Genomic DNA, 19,839 nt, shown 5'->3' on the forward strand with positions numbered 1-19,839 from the left:
TTAAATCCCCCCAAAAATAAAATATTTACTGGTATTATAATTCTGTCAGTGGGAAAAGCGAATGATCTTTCTCTACACTCAGTCCGGCAAAATTCCTGATGAACCACTTGCAGAGGGTTATGTTATTAGTTATGTCGGGGGCCAAGTTATTTTTACTTTACCCGTCTTCCCGAAAAGTCAGATTGACCGAAATTTATGTTGGGATACACAAGTCATCCGCATCCGCAATGTTATACATGTATATACCCTTAAACGAAAGTGGAATACATCCGGCCTATGAGGAGCATGACATTGTACTGTTTGATTCATTTTCGTTGTTGTTTTGTTTCTTTGACCCTTTCTTCTGTCTCAGCTAGTGTCAGTTTAAGCACCGTTACAGGTTGGTACTCCACAGTACCTGGGTTTGTGGAACCACGGTTCTTTGCAAACACTGTAACTGGATTTTAAAATGTATAGTTCCTTGATTGAATATATTCTGGTATTAACGAATCATTTCATTTCCATATAATTTATTTCGTAATAAAAATGTTTGTTAATGTTACAATCAGAAATCCTATACACTTATTTCAATGAAATTATCCAATAATAGTAGGACTAACGCTCTTAATTATCCTATAATAGTAGGACTAATGCTCTTCCCTTTTAATAATGCCTACCTATCACTTGCCATATGGACCTAATATTAATCTGAAACCCCCATAAAGCTAATGCAGTTCTTTGAACTTCCAATCATTGTATTACTTCTAATGTTTGATATGAATTTATGAGCTTTTGTTATACATCAATGAAAATGAAACGTTCTGCCTGTTTTATACTACGCTATGCATAAGTCGGTATGGAAGGGTATACCTATTCGATTTACAGACTGTCAGTTTTTAACCTGTTCTCCTCCAACAGATCCCCCACCCACTGGACAGATCAAAACAAGAAATATAAATAATACAAAATACATTATAAACATGCATTATGCAAGAGCTAAATCTGCCTATCGCAGGTCTTTCTTTAGGCCCGAAATCTTATCTAAATTATTAATTAGACATTAATTAACTTATCCACACCATAATCAACACTCGATGTCAAGGCTAGCCTTCGATGACGACTGGATTAGAATCCTATATGCTGCAAACGCTCATTGATAATTAAATCAAAACAATGGATAATCGAGACTATGCTTTTTAACGTACTAACTTTAGTAATGATGAACGAGGCTAGGCGGAAATTTACAAAGCTGGTATCTCGGTTCATAGTGGATCAACTTAACTGAAATTTTCAACAAATTACCTTTACATTATCTAGTTTTTAACTATTATAGCGAGAACTGTCAGCTCTTTATCTAATCTCCCATAATGTATCTTTAAGTAAAGTAGGATTCATCACATTCATTAATATTAAATCTTTCTTGGAGAATTGAGCTAATTAACATAGATATAATGTAACTATAACCCGATTACATATATAGAGAGTCAGGTCAACTATATTGTTGCATTTGTAATTGGGTAACAAAATGGTTTTCCAAAATTTAATCTTAAATTCTAAGCTACTACAAATTGTTATGCAGTTCATGCCGCTGAACCATTATATTTTGCAAAATTATCATTTTGATCGATTTCTCTTGATAATGGTTATTTTATATTTGTGATGTTCTTGTGTTGATCTGTTAAACTTACAGATTGGGTAACAAAATGGTGACGAAGACCGGAGTTGGTCAGGCTATCTTTATATATATTGTTCTGACTATAACAAAATCATGAAGAAATTATTAATAATATGGTTTATATAAAATGATGTAATAATTAAAAGATGAACATTGACATTGTGCATTTTAATAACACAATGACCATGAAGTAATTAACAGCAACTGGATTGGCTTCTCTGTGTCTCATTACTGTAAATAATGCATATAAATTTCAAACAGACCAATAGATGACTTTGCTATCAGAGCGTTCATAACCTTCTAAAAAGTGATCAAGGACAATAACTCTGGAAGTTATTATCTCTAGTGTAAACAACATATATAAATCTTAAAAAGATGGGATAAAGACAGACCGGGGGTAAAAGTTAAGCAGTAATATACAACTGCATTTAAAAATACAAAACACAATGTTTTGGTTGTCATATAATTTATTTTTTTTACAAAAATTGGATATGCTAATATTTAATTCTTAAATCAAAAATGCAAAAATTAACTGAGAAATTAAATATCTTGTAAAAGAAACGAACCAGGGGAACAAAATCAATGAAGAAACTTGTTAGTATGAATTGAAGTTGTAATATATTGTAATATTTACAATATATAGTTTAATCCTTAAAAAATAATCAGACAGTAATAAATTGGACAATCGTATACAGCAGGTAAATATCTATACTACTGAGGCATATAAACAATATGTGTAAATAATAAGCATATTTATAAATATATACATCAACTTACAATAAAAATAACTCATTATACATTTGACTATCTTCACAGTGTCATGGTACAGTCGTCTGTGTCAATATGTTTGAGAGAAACTATTTTTGAAAGATTATACATAAATAAGATTAGCAAGTATCAAAAGAAGGCAAGCACAAATAAAAGCTTTGTCGGGCTTCATCCTTCTCTTCTTTCAGTTTTTTTTATTAGTATTATTAATACTAAATGCCATATGTGCCTGACATTTTGTAAGATACAACTGCAATCAGTATTTCCAGGTCTGCAGATGACTGAATCTTCTGTTTTAGAACTACGGTAAGTATCAGACACGCATTACAATACCTTGAACACTGTGAAGATGACATTTTACATATTAAGTGTTTGATAAATAAAAAACAAATACAGTAACAATTTTAGTCAGTTTGCTAAAAGATATATAAGATCACAAACAGTTCCACAATTATATTTTACCGATAGTGAATATAAAGAAAATAAGCCATGAAGTCATTTTTTAATTTCAAGATTTTTGAAGTGCAATGTTCAACATGCTATACTGATATTCACATCGGGATACAACCAGAGATATTCAGACATCAATGTGTGACTGAGGTACCAGGGTGTTAAGTTATATGGCATCACACCATTTTTTCTAAAAAGCGCTACCGGTATATTAAAAGTATAAACAAGGTGCAATTTGGGTAATAACACTACAGAAATGACATCAACTTTGTGGGTCACCTGGTGTTATTGTTAACAATAAATGATGTTTAAGATTTATTTACAAATGCCAAAAGTAGCAATAACATTTCAAGCATATTACCAGCAGCAAACCTGTTGTGAAAGTTTTGGTATTTCCAATTTAAATTTTGAAACCTATCCAATAAATGAAGTAGTAATTTCAGGTTCAGTTGATTGAATCATGATAGCTTGTTGGATGAATATTGTCTTTATTATATCTATGTTTACTTAGCACTCTGCGGAATCTGTGGTAGACCAAACTCATCGACTGGAACATCACCCTGTAAATCAAATGACAGTATTGATAAAAACATAAAAATATGTTGCCAGACAACAAAACATGCCCCAGCAACTAAAACATTCAAGCAGCCCATAAAGATTGTCAAACTCGGATGGTTTTTTTTTCTGATTGATCAAGGGAAATAACTTGGTAAGTAGTTATCACAAACCGTGTAAATATAAAACATGATACACTAAGCATAATCAGAATTATTTAAGTGTAAAACTTAAGAATATTTAATGGAACGACCCCGGATTTCATAAGAGACTGTAAACTTAACATCAGAAAATCAAGAAATAGTCTGTTTACCTTGTCTGAAAGTTTCAATCAAAAGATTGAGCCATTTGAGAATAATAGTTAGATTTTCTTAACAGGATTAAATAAACTACTTAGTGATGAGGAAAAGCATTGCTCAATTATGAGACAGACTTGATAATCTCTAGGAGAATGGAATTTAGGGGCTTATTTCCAACCTCAACTGAATTTGAAAGTTAGCATTACTTCAAAAAGATGAAAATTTACAAGAGTCTTTCACCCTGAATTAACAGTTTTATTCAATAAAATCCAACTGGTTTGACCCCTTTAAGCATATGCCTACTCAAGTGGAGTTTTCCCCCTAAACTTGGTAATATTAAATTCTTCGGAATCGCAAGTTACTGACAGGTGGGTGGCTGATGGCTAGTCAATTATAATTATAGACTGTTGAACACATATTTATTACTTTGCCGTACTGACCTATTTCCATACATTCAATTTTTCATTAAACAAATACATGTATAAAGTTTATAAAATCAATTTTTAGGGCAATAACTGGTAATATTTGACAGCATTATTTAATAAACTGTATAGCCTACCAGAATAAATCATGTGTTTTCTAGACTCACTCAACCAGACAGACAAATGTGATCCTGGTTAAGCAAAACTATGTCCTTATGAAAATGTCCATGCACGAGCAGTACTGAATACCCCATAAAGAATGGACATACAACAATACGTAGCATTGCAAGCAACATTTGTAACTAGTGCATCTCCAAATGGTGTATCAAATCCTTGCTGTCTCGAATTTGACACTTTTACCCAGTATTCAATAATCAGTAGAGACATTATGACATTTGTCTGAGATACAATTACATATGTGTATAAAATTTATACTATAAATATATGTGTAATACATGATTTCGTAGGATATGACAACTATTAAATCAATCTTTTTTATAGAATGGTTTACAACAGCTGCACGTCAAAGAGGAAGCAGTATATTGCACATATTCCCTGGTTGGTAAAATCAATGATTTTTGATTTGACATGTTTTGTTCATACAGTTACAATGGAGTCCATGGACCTGATCAATTTATATATTGTAAGCAAATCTTAATACATATTGCCAGAATGTTGTGCGTAATTCTGTACTCATACGTAGGTTGGTGCTTGGATTTTTAATAATTATGTTTTTATTCACAATTAATTTCATTGATTTTTTCACGTGTGATAATGCCTCTTTAAAGTTAAACATACATTATGCAAGAGTTAAATCTGCCTATTGCAGGTCTTTTTTAGGCCCGAAATGTCATATAAACTATTAATTAGTTAGACATTTATTAACGTGACAGGACCATAATCAACTCTCGATGCCATCGAATATCACTGATATTAAACAGATTAGAACGGTTCAGCCATCTTTTGATTTAATCTAGCTTCGAATAACCAGTACGGTGGTTGCAATTAATGCACATGTCTTGTCAAACCTTCAAAGGCTAATATCTTCACTCGCAATAGAGTAATTTGAATGAAATTTTCAAATTATTCATTTTACATTATTTATTTTCAAACTATTATAGCAAGAATGGCTAACTCTCTATCTAAATCTTACATAATGTATATTTAATAATTCCTCAATGCACTTTATATCATATTTATTAATGAAAACAAAACATCAAAGATTGATTCTAAATTCCATCATACATACCCTCATACTCTCCCCTGGATCACCCACTGGGGCTGAAGGTGCTGCAACTGCGTCGTCAAGATATGATGTGTCTTCATCAAAACCAATTTCATCCCCTAAAGCATCTAGTTCAGCCTCTAATTCATCATCATCAACTTCAGGCATACCATAACTACGACCCATCACATCTTGTATTTCATCAGATTGTTCCATTAAATCTTCTAATTCATCTTGCATATTCTAAAGAAAAGATAGAAAAATATAATCAACAGAGCACTTCCTTCACTTCCTTATTCCCATATATTTATTGAGGACACATGTCCATTTACTATGATACAGACAATATTCGATTAGCCTGGGCATGTAGTGTATGCACACTAAACATTGTAAATACACCATTTGGTAATCCCAGGGACCACGGTGGTTAAGGGAGGCGTTGGCTCACTAGCCTGGAGGTCGCGCATTTGATCCAGGTGTTGGTTGAGAAAGTTTATTTGGATTTTCCGGCATAGTTTTAACCTTGTCAGTGGTGCAGGACAGAGGGCCTGACAAGAACAGCTGTCTAGTCGTTCAGATGGGATGAAAAAAAATTGTCCACTGTACACATTGGCATGCACGTAAAAGATCCCCTGGCAATTGTAAAACTGATATAAAAGTAGGCTGTAACTGTAACGTCACTGTTCTGACAAAATCTCCCTCATAGCACACTGTATGGTGTATGCCTGTCTTTAATAGCTCAGTCGGAGCAGAACAGTAGGACCATAAACCCCATTTTATTCCATTTCATTTGAATCTGGCAATCTCACTCCATTTGAAAAATGTCCCGCTTTTCAGATATTGCCGAGTTACTTCAAAGGGTATGCATGACACATTTATTTTTCAAACAAATCAAACATCCCAATTGATTACCAAACTACCATATTCCATCTGAATTCAGAAGTGTACAGTTAGCTCAAATGAAAAATTACCTCTATTTGATCAATATTAATATTCTTATGGGCTCTCTTTAAATCTTTTACGCCTAATTTCATAGCATCCACCTGAAAAACATTAGAAATATGTGAAAACCTCCTAACTCTGGACATTTTGAGACACAGTTACTTTTAATCAACGTCCACTCGATACACACTAGGTCACTTCAGGACTAATATATGGTTCAATTTTATTTCAATAATTTGCTTGTACATAAATGTAGGGGTCTTTAGCAGTGGGAGAAAACCGGAGGACCATGAGGTTGGACATGCAACCCTACTCCTTGTCACGTACAAGCTGGGAATCAAATACGTGTCACTTGAATTAATGACAGATCTTATGACGCAATGTGCACATGTTAACCATTCGGCCACCAAACCCTCATTATGAAAAGACATTTTGATGTTGAGGGTATGGCAGCCAGGAATCATGTTTATTTTGAGTTTTTATTCTATTAATCTTGTTGAATTAGGTTGATCTAATGTGTTACCTCGATTAGTGATAAGACAAGTTAAATAAAGTTATACAGTTACATATTGTGTTCAGTGGTTTCAACAAAAGTCTGTTTTTGGGCTGGAACTCTCAACAAGGGAACATAGGAAGCCATGGAAGCTCAGTTAAAGTAAGACTAAGACGTTGGCTCGCTAACCTGAAGGTCCTATGTTGGCAGAGAAAGTTCATCAAGATGTTCCTCCTTGTCAGTGGTCTAGGACGGGGGGCTGGCAAGGGACAACACATAGTGGTTTGGATAGGACAAAAAACAAAATCCTTGTACACATTGGCGTACACATAAAAGAACCCTTAACAGTTGTGAATCGAAATAAGAGTAGGATGTAGCGCCACTGTTAGGGCAAATAAATTAAATTTATATATTTATTTTTTTTTACCCAAAAAACGGGTCTAGTTGTATCGTACACAGGATGTAATTTAAGACAACTTACTGTTGTTTTTGTATCTTTGACAGTAGAAATGGCAAAGTTCTGTTGTTCAAGATTAAAAGATTGATTTGAAAGTTGACCACGTTGGTTTTCATACCTAAATCAAACAAACAAAAAAAGATAGATAATAATTTTAAACATTCCATCATCAATCCCAAAATTATTAAATGACACATATCGATTAATTGCACGGTATTATTTTGTAAAGTATCAAGCAATAAAAATGATTATATATACTAAGGATAAGCAGAAAATGATCATAACTGAACGTACATGTATTTAAAGTTTTGATGTTTCATGACTCTCTGTCAATTAGAATCAAAGTTTTTGTGCCCCAAAGCATCAAGCGATCAAATTGGTTATACATGTACCAGCTTACCCGTAAGCAGAAAGTGTTAATCTTTGAACTCAGTCTCAAGACATTAACCTTACGAACATCTACAGTGTACACCAACTTTGAACATTGTACCTCAATTAAAAACTGAGTTATTGTGTCTTAAAGTTTCGACCAATCAAACCGTTTAGCACTACTTAGTCTAAGCATAAACTTAGTTTAGGCATAGATGCAATCAAACAATACACATATTTTTATCATTCACTAACACCAAATTAGAATCCAAGTTATAGTGTCCCAAACAGTGTGACGGAGAGACAAACCCATATGAATAGTTCCCCTATTTTCTTTAAAAGCAACTTGGTGTATATCATGATCAATGACTTACATTTTTTTCTGTTTTAGAACCCTCATTGCCTTTTGTTTCACAGAATTCTGAAAGAACAAAAGGAAAAAAAAATAAAAACCAAAAGGAACCCTTTTCTGTACTATGTTTAAAAGGGAAGTGAAATTTGTCATGTGCAAGCTTACACTTGACATACTTCCAAGAATAAGGGATTAACCTGTCGTACGACATAAAGGGCGATTCAGACCCTTATTTCAAGTTAGTGTAAAAAAAGAACAAAAAAATAAAAAACAGTGTTCACACGGGAGCAGGTTGTTTCATCCCACTACTGGTTCATCTCGGGCTGTTTCATCCTAAATTTAAACGGGTCCTTTCATCCCACTTATATCGGTGGTTTCATCCCACAAATTTAAAAACAGGTATTACATGAATTTTAATATTATACATTAATACCAATAACAATCATAACAGAAATTAACTAACAATACAAATATACTTTACTACAAAAACATTGGTGAACTGACCTAAAATCTAAAATCATAACACCAAATAACAAACAATACGAATATACAGCCAACTAATCTTGGTCGTGATCGGTAATCAGAAAAAAATCGTTCGTTCGTTTCTAGAGTTTTACGTCCACTTCCACCTAAGGTGATATCGTAGACAAAACAAAAATCGACAAGTAAAACCTATTTATTCTATACATTATTGTTTATTTAGCAATAAGTAATTTTATAAGATTAAACAGTTTATTTAACATTAAGTACAACTTAGTTACTGCTATTATAATAACAAGGGGATGAAACAGCCTGGGATGAAACAGCCTGATAAAAAAATAGGTTGGGATGAAACAGCCAGAGATGAAACGGTTGTGGGATGAACTGACCCGCATCCTGTTCACACATACTACAAGCCAAGCAAGCTTAGCAATAAATTGCCCTAGTCTGTTGGAGACCAGACCAGAGTCATGGGCTACTCATGGGCATGTCACTATTTTGTCAGGAAGATAAAGCTGGCAGTGAACCACTCATTTCAAACGACCAAGATAATTCAACTGGAAAAAAGTCTTCTCAAAGAAAGGAAGAGGGCTGCAGTTTATAAACTGTTTCAAGGACAAACTTAAACTGGCTTAATCATAATGATTGCCTGCATTTTAAATTGTGTTTTTAACCAGTTCTTATCATTAACTAGGCCTATATCATGTATCATATCAAAATTCCTTAATTTACTTACCTTTGCAGGTCCCTCTCTCATTTTTTTCATTTGATCTTTATACTTTTTAAGATCAGCATCTAATCTAGCAATTTTTTTATCGATGGATTCCCCCCTGCTGTCAATCTGAAAAAAAAAAACAAAAGAAACAATGAGCTCAAAATACAGGTAATATCTAGTTGGCCCATCTTAGCATTAGATGCCATTGTCATGTGACAATGTGAACATATAGACTACGACTACGGTGAAGAATGAATCTTGTGAAGAGAAATTTAACAGACAAATACACTTATTTTTGTAAATGGCAATGGCAAGAAAATATAACATATATTTCGTAGTAGCCTATAGTACATACATACTAGGATACTATGTACAGTCGATGTAAAAAAGTGTCGTAATAATATCATGACAGCGCTATGAAAATAAGACGATATTTCTTTCAGTTTGATTTTGGCTTCAGACAGAAAGATTCGGATTAGTTCTACATTCTTACACTTGAAATACAGTCTGTTAAATTCGGTGGCGGTTCCTTGGGTTTTCCTCTTCCAAATAGACGGTTCATTTTGTAGAGTTATGTTATTCGAAGTTCAACAACTTTGATATTTTGATCTCGTCTAACTTTTCCCTCAACAAGAACCAAAACAGTAATGGCGTCAGTACGTCACTTCCGTGGGGAGCATCATGTGTGATTGTAGTAAAACTTTCACAAAAAATATAATTTAATGTAATCACGTAATACAACTGAACGAAATTAAGGATAATATTTTCTATAGTAATCAAAATCAATAACAACTACATATTGTTCACAAAATGAAATGGTTACAATTTTCGAAATGCTTTGTAAAGTGGATATAAATGCCTGGTCCACGTTATTTACTGAAATTAGTCATTTCACAATGAATGACAGGTGACTCTGACTTACACCGCTATGATTAGCTTTATGCAGGATTAGAATTCAAATTACAATGTGCACGTATGTTCTATAATATATCAACTTACTAATGGATTCATTAAATGACAAGCAATTCGCCTAATTAACAGAATAATGAATGGCAGAAAACGAGTCTGAAACTGCCATTGTCTGATTCTGAATTTCTGCAAATTTGCACAGTGAATTCCCCCCAAATTATTGGTCAATATTATAAAACAGTTTGCAATAATCATTATTGAAATTTATTATTTGTATGCTTTTCATGATTAAAATGATATTCAAAAAATAGATAATGTATAATCATGCAATGCCTTTTAGCAGATAGCTTGTGCATTTAATTGGGTCTGGTCTCTAGGCAAATATGGCCTAAATATGGCCTGAATGCTGGGAGAGGGATTATTGTAGCATGATCTGTAGAGTAAACAGTGTTGTTATAGACCATTAACCAGTCTGAGTTGTTCATAAATACTATCCATTGCGACCCTATATACACTTTGTAGTCTGTGGAGGCCGATCCTGTACTACATGAATGTATTGTATACTACTTTATACTACTAATAATAGTAATGATTGCAGTTTGTCATTTTGTATGATTATTAATCATCGTTTCTTTTCCAGATGGCTGTAATAGTAGAAAATGACATGGAAATCGTTACAATCTGGTCTCGATGTTTAATATATGTGAGCAGTAAAGTAACTTAAGAGTGATCAAAGAAAAAAAACCCCAGATTATTGAAGTTGCTTTTTATTCAGTCTTGTATTGACACAGCAACAACGGTTAAAATTCATCTTGATAACTACTGGACACAAATCTATAGACAATACATATTAAAGATACATGCAGATGTACCAGTTGTGAAAGAATATTTTAACATTCTTCAACATTTTCTACTTATAAATCATGAATCAGGGTCCCCATAGCACCTTGCCTAATGAACAGGCTGGTGTATTGAATTTGATGGGGGAGCCAAATGCTTTGCATGCCTCTGGAGCGTACAGTGCAATGCCAACATACATTAATAATGATAGTTACGATTCTAGAGGATCTCCTGCCCAAGCTTCAGACCTTTATGCTTATAATGGAAGACCTCCCATCAAAACGGAACCCTATGGAAGCCCAGAAAGTCCACATCCATTGAAAAATGATGCTTATAGCTTAGAGCAGCCACAGTTAAAATATGACACAAATGGAGGTTCATCTTTACCTGCTAGAACATACAGTTCTGGTGAAGGAGTCAAAACCGAATCATATAGTCCCCATGAGCGATCTGTTATTAAATCTGAAACTTATGGAACATGTGAACAATCTGTTGTGAAAAATGAAACTTACGGATCTTGTGAAAGACCGATGATCAAAAGTGAACTTTATTCGTCAACATGGTCAGGGGGTGGAGCCACAGCACATCAACAAGGTGATGGATATCCTAGTTACGGGTCACCACATGACTATGTGCCAGCTAATAATCAGGAATACGCATTGTCTATGCCTCAGGACTATTTAGGGTCACCCAATCATATGGTGGGAGGCTCTACAGAGCAGCAATATCATCAAATGGCCAAAATTAAACAAGAAATGGACATGTCTGCTCAGTTACAGCCGTCAATGTCGTTACACAATTCTATGTATTCACCAATGTCTTCATTACATAGTAAAATGTTTCAGGCTGATATGCCGGGACAAAGTGAAGGATACCAACCACCATCAATGTCTCTCCATAATCCAATGTACAATTTAGGGCCGATGTCTTCACAAAACCATTTCTACGACCAGCCATCAACATCATCTCACCCCAAATTATATCAACAAGCGATGGCCACGCCTGGTCATGAACCAGGGTATCAGCCAGCTATGTCTCCACACGGTCATCTTATGTATCATCAATCGTCAATGTCCCAGCATGCTACTTCTCATCCATATCATCAGCAATATCCCATGTACAATAATTCTAATACATATCAAGTTCCTAATTCCTCCATTTATCCTCCATATTTACCTCAGAATCCATGGACAAACTTCAACCCAGGTTTTCCTACCACATCCGACGATTATTCCGATTCTGTGAACTGTAGTCCCAAGAAGAAATCTAAGATGTCCATTAGTGCATCAAATTCGAAAAAGGAACCCGTTCAGATCGTATCTCAACAGCATTTTCATTCCAAAAGAGGAATTTATACATTTGAAGTCAATGAAATGTCATTAGCATCGAACAATACATTTAGTATAACGGACAATTATTTAATGATAGAAAAGCGATTGTGCGAGAGTCTCATACAAATAGATTTACCAGACAATGTTTGCTATGTTTATAATCCCTTGGAGTACGCATTTAATCCTCATCGTGATTTTATAGAGAAATACTGCAATACTCAAAAACAGATATTGTTTTTAGGTATGAATCCAGGTCCGTTTGGAATGTCTCAAAATGGGGTGAGTAATTCTTTCATATCTTTCAAAGGAAAATCTGGGGTTTTTTTTTTTTGATAAATCTTTTTTACATGGACAATGAATGAACAAAATGTCTTGCTAATAAATTTGCCAGTCGATTACAGTCAAGTAGGGCCTTCATAAGATCTAGCAGCATGTGGGTATTGTTTATTCATTCAGCTATTTCAAGTGGTTGAATGTAAATATGTAGATATATGCTGTTACATGTAGATGCAGACAGGTTAGGGTTGAAGACCTCTGTGGCAGAATCGTTGTACTTGTAGGCCTACAATATGTACATGTACATGTAAATTCGAAATCTCTGCCATTTGAATACAGAATTTATGACAATAAAAAGATATTTCTTGATAATTAGGTGCAACAATATATACATGTTTTAGCACCGGTTTACACGACTTAAACTCTGTGATCAAAAAAGGAGTTGCCAAAACAACGGTCTACAGTACTACCGTTTTACTAGTTGACAAACCGAAATAATTTGTTATTTATTATAGGCTTAATAAACATCATTTGATTTTTCCAGGTCATTAGAAGCATCATTTTTTGTGACTTAACTGTTGACTTCACACATTTAAAAAGATATGTTACATGTATTTCAGGTACCGTTTGGTGAATATAACATTGTTCGTGATTGGTTAAAGATAACTGGTGATGTATCGAAACCTGTTAAAGAACATCCCAAAAGATTAATTGCTGGTCTAGATTGTAAGAGATCAGAGGTAAATAATTCTCATCTATTATTATTTTTTAATGAATTGAGACTGGGGTTGGTGTGTAAACCTTTAAAGCCCATCCACCTCCAATCTAAAATTTCTAATGGCTTACTGACAATGGCGGTGGCTCACTTAAAGGTACCTGGAGGTCTTGGGTTTGGTTATCCTTTCTAGTCTCATTTTTCCTTGTCTGTGATGCATGAGTACCACAGACACAATCCCAAATAATGTTTAAAGCAGCTGTTGCAACCAACTACATGTATGTGAACCTATTTTTAAGAGACGGCCCCTGTAACAAATACCCTGGCAGCTTGCACAAGGTTTTCAATTAATAAAGCACAGATAAGACTTACATACATGTACACATAAATTAATCAATTTTCTATACAGCTTAATTGAACTTACATGTATTTGTACGTACACGTCGTACATGTAACTTTTCATACTCTTTGTGTAAAGAAAGCAAATTCTACCTCATGCACATATGAAGGTATGCAGACCTTGCCTTAAAATTACTTAAAGTGGATGATATGGCGAGGAGAGTGGATGCAGCAGGTGTGAAGGGGCTGTAATTTTCCTCTTGATTTACATTTATGCTCAAATATAAGTGACAACAATAAAAATTATGCTTGTTATAAAAATAACATATACTCTTTACAATTTATTAAATATATCTCATTTTATTGATTTTTCTTCCTTTGTTATATAATTTAACAAATTGAGTAAAATGGGTCGAAATTGTAGTATCGGTACTATGCCACTTGGTCACTTACATGTGTATCCTAGCCTAAACTCGACTGAATGGGAGTGCAAACAATCGTTTGTCTAATATATACAATAAACTGTAAATATATATACCCCAAAGGTCTTGATTCCTTTTGATATTTGCTTGTATAGGACCATAACTTCATGGATTATGGTTCCTGATTGTGCGAAAAATCATGATTTTGCCTTGTAGCCACTCTAGATGAAACTTAAAATATATATTTATATCTCAAAGATCTTGGTTCTTTTGATATTGATGCATGTCAGATAGTAACATCCTTGATTATGTCCCCTGATTGTACGAAAAATCACTTTTTTTTATCATGTTCTCCATTCATCTCTTGCAAAATGTGGGGGTATCTTGCATGGAAACCGATTGATCTCTTCTGGCAAGATCTGATGAACAAAAATAACTACATGACTATAATTTCTTCTTATTTTTAAGGTAACTGGGAGTAGATTTTGGGGATATTTCCGAAAGTTGTGTGGTACTCCAGAGAATTTCTTCAAACACTGTTTTGTTTATAATATGTGTCCTATGGCATTTATGTCCGATACGGGGAAGAATATCACACCACCCCAGATACCGGCAAATGTTTTAAAGTCTATAAATACCGTTTGTAACACAAGTTTACTGGAAGTGATTCAGCTGTTGAATGTCAAAACTGTTATCGGAGTGGGAAATTATGCGTATAATGCTGCACAAAAACTGATGGCTTCGGCAAATATGGACCACATCAAAGTTCATGTCATCATGCATCCTAGTCCGATAAATCCTGCAGCTAACAAAGGTTGGGATAATATCGCTAGAGACCAGTTACGGAGTATCGGAATCCTGGAGTTGTTACAGAGTACTAATCCTGGCGGTCAATATGACTATAATAATACTAAACTCTAGTTTCATATTATATACTATTAGTGCTAAAACTATCATTTAGAAAACCATTATACAGGAGTCTTGTTTTTGTCAGAAAATGGTTTACAAAGATGAGTGTTCATGTCTTCTTGTGAGCTATTATTATTATATACAACATCTTATGGGCAGGGAGTTGGTGCTTGGGTGTAAATAGAACATATCAGTGTTCACTGGCAATGCCTGTATGTAACAAATATTCCCTTTATTAAGGTTTCAATCTATGTCTGATAAAGTCTGTGTTCTGGGTAAATAACAAAGTACAAGACAATTCCTGTAGCTAATGTCTCAGTTATATATGAGAAGTGGTATTAGGTGTTCAAGAAAGTGTAGTAATTATGACTACATAGCCATATTTTCATCATTTCTATCCTATACCATGATTATCAGAAATCAGAATGATTTTGTGGGTAGTTTTGTTATGGTTTATTTAAGAATCCAATCAAACTGTAGGCTATTTTCTGACAACAAGGCCCTGCATACAGTAGCATTTATAAATATTGTTTATTTATGTATTGTTATTATGGCATTTTTAGAATTAGTCTGAATAACTTGACTAGCTGTGATCTAGCATTATAATACAATGTCTGTTACATGATAGTTCGTTCTAATTAAATATATTATTAACAAATCTCAGGCAATTGTTCCTTGCCAAAACACCCCAAAAAATATGAATTGTTCCAATGGCATTTAGTAATTGAACTGGAAATACATAGGACGCCATTATATGGAGTATAATTCCTGTGTATTACTGGGCGTCTTTTTGACTAAAATATGATCGGATATTATATATACATGTACATGTATATGATATAAGATCATACTTTATCATTGATTGATAAAGACCAGAGAAGCTTAGACTAATATCTCTCTCAGTAATTGTATTCCATAGAATTATGTCCCATGTATAACCAAAAGTATAGTCATGAGATGGTCACAGAATGTCAAGTAATTGAGACTATTTTAGGGTATACTTGTACATTATTATTGTATTTATCAACGAATATGTACATGTATGTGAACATGATCACACTGATCATTCTCGTTCATTTCTCCTCTACTTATAGTGTACAGTTATATTTAAGAACTTTTTTTTTATGTTTTTGAACATAAGAGTTAAATTCTTGTTAAATTTTTTTTTTAAATACTTTTTTTTAGCGTGAAATACATGTCAGTGTTTTGTGTATTTAATGTTTTTGTTAATGATGTACATGTAGTATAAACTTTCAGCTAACTTTTATACAATGTTTATATTTCTTAAAGCATTTATAACATTTACAACAATAATTCCAAAGAATCTCGATAAGATAACTAATCTTTATCATGGAGAAGAGTCAACGTAGGCTAGACCCTTTCTCCAATTCTAGTTCAGCTTTTGTCAGGGAGAGGAGAGTCAACAAAGTTTATATCGGGGAGAAGAGTCATCGTAGGTCATCCCTGCTTTTTTCAGGGGGAGGAGCCAAGCCGCCTGATTTCCAATCCTAAATCAGCTTTATTCAGAAGGAGGAGTCAAAGTAGGCCAAGTCTGTTCTCCAATCCCAGTTCAGCTTTTTTGAATAAAGTTATTGTTTATATGAAAGAAATCTTTTTGGGAAAGATGAACAGTAAGAGTTCACTCTTTTTGCAACTAGAAGTGAACTTATTTACGAGTAGGGTTTGTTCTTTTAATAGGATAGACAACCAATATAAATATGAGAAGAATAGGTTAATAATTTATATGCATCGTTAAAAATACTTGTATTTCTGATTATTGTGTTGTAGTACTGTAAAAACTATGGATAAAATGGTGACATATTTTTTTATTAGAGCCTGAATGCAGTATGCAATATACATATTTGATATTATTTAAGGAAGCTTTATTATAAACAGAACCAAATAATCAGGTTATTTAGTCATTATTTGGAGTTATTTTATAATTTCCTTATTTTACGTTAAGATCCTTTAAAATTGACAGTAGTTGAGTATCTATGTTATGTACATTAAAGGATATTTGATCAATTTTACTTTAATTCTAGAAATATTAAAATTTTAATCTACCATTCAATTGTATTAATTACCAATGTTTAATTAAAGGATATTTGATCAATTTTACTTTAATTCTAGAAAGTTTGATCTACCATTCAATTGTATTAATTACCAATGTTTAATTGATTGTGTTTTATATGCCCACATTTAATGTGAATGTATATTGTCGTCACCTGTGTCCGATCATAAATTTTGAAAGCGATTTTTATTTCCAATCATATTTTGACTTTTAAAGCTTGTAAATGCAATATAGCACAATTCTTAAGGAATTTTGGGTATTGTTCATTTCGGCTAATGGAGAAACCTTATTGAAATTCAGCATTTTCCGATCACAAATGAACGAGGTATTATAATATTTACGTTCAAATTTATGAAATCTAATAATCACGATACACAACAGAGAATTTTGAAATGCTGATTTCTCATTGTGACATAAAAAAAAGCCTATCAAATTTCTTAATTTTCTAACAATAATAATTATGTGAACACATTCAGCCATGTTCTTTTTCCGTTCAGATTTTTACCCTTAACTCTTGTGAACGCAAAACAGTAAACAGTTCTCATATTATTCACAGGGTCACAATTCAGAAATATTTTGCTAGTTACTCCCATACCATCAGTGATTTTACTGATTATGCCATAAAACCCTATCAAATTTCAAAATTTTCTTATTTAAATTCAAATGTGTTTTGCAGGGACTATCTTTCCGTTCTATTACTAGTGAAATTGTTAATTGGGACATAAGGGAGAACTCTATTGAATTTCAAGAGTCAATACTTCTAAAGCTAAGCACAGAGTCCATAATAGATTTTTTGCTGGATTTTTTAACAGTGATTTTAGATTTTATCACCGACAGCTCTGCTAGTGGTGGGTGTATAAGGGGCCTGAGAAGCCCTATCTACGTGTTGATTTCTATTTACCACATATAAAAATATTACAATTTTTAACAATTTTACACATGTATTACTCGCAAGTACTTCAAACCACAACAACCAAAGGAAATGACTGGTGCCCATTTCACTTGACAGTCATTAGTTGAACATTGAACTATCTATTGATGGTGTAAACTGGCATCCACATTATTAAATCATCCAAGATAACATTGTAATGAGCATTTTGACAGTTATTTACTTTGATCTTGTGTGTTGGTCCAGTTTTGGTAAGAAATTGCCATCATGGGTTAAGCTTTATGTCCTGACAGGGGGTATAATACTAGATTATTCTAAACTTTATACATCAAGGTTAGTTAAGAGTCTAATCTAAACTTTATAATGCATATTTTGTTTAGAGGTTATTCTAATCATTATAATGCATAGTTGGTGAAGAGGCAATTCTAAACTTTATTATGCATATTTGGTTTAGAGGTTATTCTAATCATTATAATGCATAGTTGGTGAAGAGGCCATTCTAAACTTTATAATGCATATTTTGTTTAGAGGTTATTCTAATCATTATAATGCATAGTTGGTGAAGAGGCCATTCTAAACTTTATTATGCATATTTGGTTTAGAGGTTATTCTAATCATTATAATGCATAGTTGGTGAAGAGGCCATTCTAAACTTTATTATGCATATTTGGTTAAGAGGATATTCTAAACTTTATAATGCATGGTTAGTTGGTTAATTGTAAGAGGATATTCTAAACTTTATAATGCATGGTTGGTTAAGAGAGCATTCCCAATATTATATAATGCATTGTTAAGAGGTTGTTCTAAACTTTATAATGCATGGTTAATTAAGAGGTTGTTCTGAACTTTATAATGTATGGTTGGATAAGAGGTCATTCTTAACTTTGTCATGCAGGGTTAATTAAGAGGTTGTTCTGAACTTTATAATGCATGTAATTCATGTTTGCTTAATAGGATATCCAAATCTGTAATACAGCTGTAATAAAATGGTAAATATGTCGGAGAAAACCCTCATTCTCAGTTGTGCTAGGAAAGATAAATTTGATGAAAGAAGCCCTTTGTAAAAGAAACTCTTATGCTTTCTTTCACCTCATGTTTCTCTACTGAATGTAAAAAAATAGAAAAGAAGTTAAACACCATTTCATTCATTCATTCTTTTCTGAAGTTTATCTTTGCTTGGCCTAGCCTCTGACTTGGGGTTTTGTCCCTCCAGAAAACATTAAGTTTTATTATTTAGTGTGTTGAATTACCTATATGGGTGATACATGTAGTAGTCATTTTAGCCGGGTGAGGATAAGTTATCTGCACAGTTTCAAGGTCTAACAATGTATGTCAAGCACTTTGGTTTGAACAGTTACTAAGCTTTGTATGCTCTCAAGATGCTGCTTTTAGGTAACTTGTGTTGAACAATAGTCATACAAGGCATTAGGCCAGATTCCCACATCAGTAGATCTAGTGAACTAGGCAAGATCGAAAAAATATTATTACATTGAACGAAACTGTCTTTCAATCCACATAAATTTATGTCATTCTTTTAATATAAATAGAGGCATCTGAACATTTAAACTGGTCAACTCAACTTCATGACAGTATTTGAAGTTTCATCACAAGAAGACTATTGTAATTTCAACTGATTTATTGTGTGAAAGACTAATACATGTACAAGGCTTAGCTATCAAATGAAATACATGTGTATTTAGTGAAACTCGGACTCAAACCAAAACCAGTGGGAATCATACTTTAAGATATATACCTTGACATTGTGAAGATAGGTTGTAGTTATTGTCCTCTGGATTCTAGTATATCTCGTATGTTTCTAGTATATAGTTTTATAACACAGAAATTCTTTTATAATAATTTATTAAACAACAAACTTATAACAATAGAATTAATCCTTTTACTTTATAAATTTACTGATATTTTAGTGTTTACTTTTATTATTTTAAATAAGCAACAA

At 33.2% G+C, this 19,839-nt stretch overlaps 2 protein-coding genes across 2 annotated transcripts; one reads left to right on the forward strand and one right to left on the reverse strand.

Moving 5' to 3' along the window:
- Positions 1-492: 492 nt before the first annotated feature.
- Positions 493-9,848, reverse strand: LOC126822517 (charged multivesicular body protein 5). The gene is made up of 7 exons (XM_050551452.2): positions 9,675-9,848; positions 9,203-9,307; positions 8,009-8,055; positions 7,290-7,383; positions 6,345-6,416; positions 5,398-5,616; positions 493-3,432 (listed from the first exon to the last, which is right to left on the reverse strand). The coding sequence occupies exons 1-7, from the start codon at positions 9,741-9,743 to the stop codon at positions 3,376-3,378; spliced, it is 663 nt and encodes a 220-aa protein (XP_050407409.1). The 5' UTR covers positions 9,744-9,848; the 3' UTR covers positions 493-3,375.
- Positions 9,849-10,062: 214 nt separating this feature from the next.
- LOC126822514 (uncharacterized) lies at positions 10,063-19,572 on the forward strand. Its single transcript, XM_050551448.2, has 4 exons — positions 10,063-10,154; positions 10,731-12,540; positions 13,158-13,277; positions 14,482-19,572. Exons 2-4 carry the CDS (start codon positions 11,014-11,016, stop codon positions 14,932-14,934), a joined length of 2,100 nt encoding a protein of 699 aa, XP_050407405.1. The 5' UTR covers positions 10,063-10,154; positions 10,731-11,013; the 3' UTR covers positions 14,935-19,572.
- Positions 19,573-19,839: the final 267 nt, after the last annotated feature.

The sequence above is a fragment of the Patella vulgata genome, chromosome 5 (assembly GCF_932274485.2).
Source record: "Patella vulgata chromosome 5, xgPatVulg1.2, whole genome shotgun sequence".
Lineage (NCBI taxonomy): Eukaryota > Metazoa > Mollusca > Gastropoda > Patellidae > Patella > Patella vulgata.

What these genes read in the sequence shown, in the direction of transcription:
- LOC126822517 (XM_050551452.2), bottom strand. Translation starts at nt 9,743, where the DNA reads ATGAACCGTCTATTTGGAAGAGGAAAACCCAAGGAACCGCCACCGAAT. An exon ending in TCAAAGATACAAAAACAACA is followed by an intron (nt 6,417 to 7,289) that starts GTAAGTTGTCTT and finishes AATGTTTTTCAG; the next exon opens with GTGGATGCTATGAAATTAGG. An exon ending in TTAATATTGATCAAATAGAG is followed by an intron (nt 5,617 to 6,344) that starts GTAATTTTTCAT and finishes TCTTTTCTTTAG; the next exon opens with AATATGCAAGATGAATTAGA.
- LOC126822514 (XM_050551448.2), top strand. Translation starts at nt 11,014, where the DNA reads ATGAATCAGGGTCCCCATAGCACCTTGCCTAATGAACAGGCTGGTGTA. An exon ending in TTGGAATGTCTCAAAATGGG is followed by an intron (nt 12,541 to 13,157) that starts GTGAGTAATTCT and finishes CATGTATTTCAG; the next exon opens with GTACCGTTTGGTGAATATAA. An exon ending in TAGATTGTAAGAGATCAGAG is followed by an intron (nt 13,278 to 14,481) that starts GTAAATAATTCT and finishes CTTATTTTTAAG; the next exon opens with GTAACTGGGAGTAGATTTTG.